Source organism: Nannospalax galili, unplaced genomic scaffold, assembly GCF_000622305.1.
Source record: "Nannospalax galili isolate Female #2095 unplaced genomic scaffold, S.galili_v1.0 scaffold648, whole genome shotgun sequence".
NCBI classification, from domain to species: domain Eukaryota; kingdom Metazoa; phylum Chordata; class Mammalia; order Rodentia; family Spalacidae; genus Nannospalax; species Nannospalax galili.
Window position 1 is genome coordinate 5,623,101 of NW_008360311.1, and position 2,971 is coordinate 5,626,071.

Sequence of the window (2,971 nt, forward strand, 5' to 3'; positions counted from 1 at the left end):
AATCTTTAGACATACCCATAAGAGCATGCCTTTAGTATCCCCATCTTACAGACAGAGGAACTAAGGCAGAGAGTACACAAAGACAGAAAGTGCAGAGCAGAGCATTGCTTATGTTTAGTTGCAGCAGCACTTTGAAGCCAATCAGTGTGAATTCAAAGAGAAGGGTGTATGGTGAATGAAGAATGAAGAGGCCTTTAATCAGAAGACACAGCAGACTGCCAGGCCTGAAACCCAAGGGCAGGGAAGTTTTCTACAGGCTTTAACGCTGAAAGTCTAATGTCAATCTTCATAGCCCACCTGAGTCAGAACTCCTGAGTCCTTTCTGGTCCTGTGAGTTATGACCAGCCATGACAGGTCCGTATTCTCCTGTGACCTCATGAGCAGCGATTCTGAGTGCAGCTAGAGGTCATAATGCGGTGGGCGGAACTTGGATTTCTCTGGGTGTACTGAGAGGAGGAGAGGAGTGGCACCCTGTGCGATTTCCTGGGATCTAGTGTGTATCTGTGTAGTTCTTTGAGGTTGGGTGTTGATTTACATGTATACTTTTGTATTTGTGTTTGTGTTTGTGTGTGAGTGTGTATAGGGAGTGTGTGTTTTGTGCTTATATGTTTGTATCTGGACGTTCTCGTGTTTGAGTACAGAAGTCAGAAGTCAACTCGGCTGTTGTTCCTCAGGTAGGCCATTCACCTTATTGTTTCAGACACGGTCTCTCACTGGCCTGCCACTGGCCAAGTAGACCAGGCTAGCTGGCCAGGATCTGTCTGCGTGGACAGTCTGATATTAAAAGCACAGGTGGCTGGCCTGGGTCTTTTTACATGGGTTCTGTAGATGGAATTCAGCCTCAAGCTGCATGGCCAGCAAATTACCTGTCAAACTGTGTCCCCCTCCTGGGTGTTCAGTGTTTGATTTTCAGTGCTTCGGCTTTATTTCTGATTTCTTTGACTGGTTCTGCTTTTCAAGATTTCTTGGGATTTTGTTTTGAATTTCTTCTCCTTGGTTTTCATTCTTACTTCTTTCTTAGTATGTTTCTTTAAAACTTTCCTTTCTCACTTTTTTGGTTTTCTATTTATTTGCTGTCAGTAGTTGCTGAATGTACAATTTACACAGATTCGGCTTTGGTGCCACTTTTTGGTTTCTATTTTTTTTCTTCTTTTGGTTTAAGTTTCAGCTTTCTATGGTTTCTGTGTCTTATTTACTTCTGTTTGGAGTTTCTGTCTTCCTTTTTTTGCCCTGGAATGCTTGATTGCTCTCACTCCTTTCATTTCTTTGAGTCACTTTATATGTGACTCTTGTTTCTCTTTTTCAGGAAGCATCAGTTGCCAGCATTGGTGAGCTGTGAGCTTCCCACCTTACTGCTTTGTCAGCCAGATTTGGTTTGGATTTTCTGGGTCCTGTAAGTATATCCGGTTCTGGTTTTCTGGTTTTTTATTATTATTTTTTTTTGTGGTTAGTTCTTGGTTAGGTTTTAGTTTTCATTCTTGATTTAGCTTTTTCCCTCCCACTTTTTTTCATTATGTTCTTTGACTTTTCATTGTGTCTCAATATTTTATTTTACTTTTCAATTTTTATTTTTTTACTTTGCTTTATTTCTTCCTCCTTCTTTTTCAGGGAGCATTGGTAGTAATTACTACCAATTACTACCAATTACTACCAATTACTGCCATGTCTTCAGTGTGGGAGGAGGAGTTGGAAGAGCCCAGCCCGGTGCCCAGTGCCTTTAAAGAGAAAACCTTCCATTCTCAATATACAGTGTTGAGGACCCTCGGCCAAGGGAACCAGGCAAAGGTCCTGCTGGCCCAACACCGCCTGTCGGGCACCCTTGTGGCCGTGAAAGTGCTTCTGAAAGAGAAGCAGTGGTGCAAGCCCGTGTTCTCCGAAGTTGACATCATGATGATGACTGAACATCCAAACATCATCTCACTTCTACAAGTCATTGAGACTGAAAAGCGAACATACCTTGTTATGGAGCTGGTACGGGGGCAGGAGTTGTTTCAAGTCATCCAGGACACTGGTGGCCTGCTCGAGGAGGAGGCCCGGGAAATATTCAGACAAATAGTTAGTGCGGTGGGCTACTGCCACGACAATGGGATAGTGCATAGGGATCTGAAACCTGAAAATATAATGATAACTGAGGCTGGAACGGTCAAAGTACTTGACTTTGGGTTCAGCACCCAAGTGAAGCCAGGGCAAAAACTGAGACATCATTGTGGGTCTCACGCATATGCTGCCCCGGAGCTTTATCTCTTCGACAGTTATGATGGCCCCAAGGTCGACGTTTGGGCCTTGGGGGTGATCTTATACTGCATGGTAGTAGGTTGTCTTCCATTTGATGCAGACATTTTACACGAGCTTCAGTGGCAAATTGTCAGAGGGGAGTATTCCATCCCTTGTCACCTGTCAAAAGAGTGCCAGGACCTCCTCAGGCTCCTACTGACAGCCAATCCAAGACATAGACCCACACTGGACGAAGTCGGATCTCATCCCTGGCTTATGAAAGACCGAGAAGACTTACCAGATGACTGGGAAGAGATGGTCCCCAGACAGCCAGACCCAGCCATAGTGCAAGCCATGAAAGACCTTGGGTTTCACGCCAAAGATACCAAAAATTCCTTAATTAACAGAAAATTCAACGAGAGCATGGCAACTTACTGTCTCCTTCACAGTCAGGCTCGACAGGAGCATGGGCCCACAAGCCAGGCTCAGCCCATAAATCCAGGGGCCACACCGTTCCCCTCCCTTGAAGACCCTGCTACTTTCAACCTGGCACCAAGGAGGAGGGCAAGTGAGCCTATGTGCAAACAGCTGTGGTCATCCTCCGATGATGAGATGTCTGAGTGGGACCAACAGGCAGGTCAAAGAGGTGGCAGATGTGCAACTGGATCTGCCAATCCTCTTGGTGGCCCCGTGAGGAGGATGCCAATTGGGAGTCCAGCCCGCCAATGTGCCATAAGTGCTCCTTGCCTGTATTCAG

At 45.6% G+C, this 2,971-nt stretch overlaps 1 protein-coding gene across 1 annotated transcript in view; it reads left to right on the forward strand.

Annotated features, from left to right (window-relative positions):
• The first annotated feature begins 263 nt into the window (after positions 1-263).
• LOC103727077 (sperm motility kinase 2A-like) overlaps positions 264-2,971 on the forward strand; it is a 31,115-nt gene continuing 28,407 nt past the window's right edge. Inside the window, exons 1-3 of the mRNA XM_029559469.1 lie at positions 264-354; positions 1,307-1,393; positions 1,609-2,963. Coding sequence (XP_029415329.1) covers positions 1,663-2,963 — 1,301 coding nt within the window. The 5' untranslated portion in view covers positions 264-354; positions 1,307-1,393; positions 1,609-1,662. The remainder of the gene's footprint in view (positions 355-1,306; positions 1,394-1,608; positions 2,964-2,971) is intronic.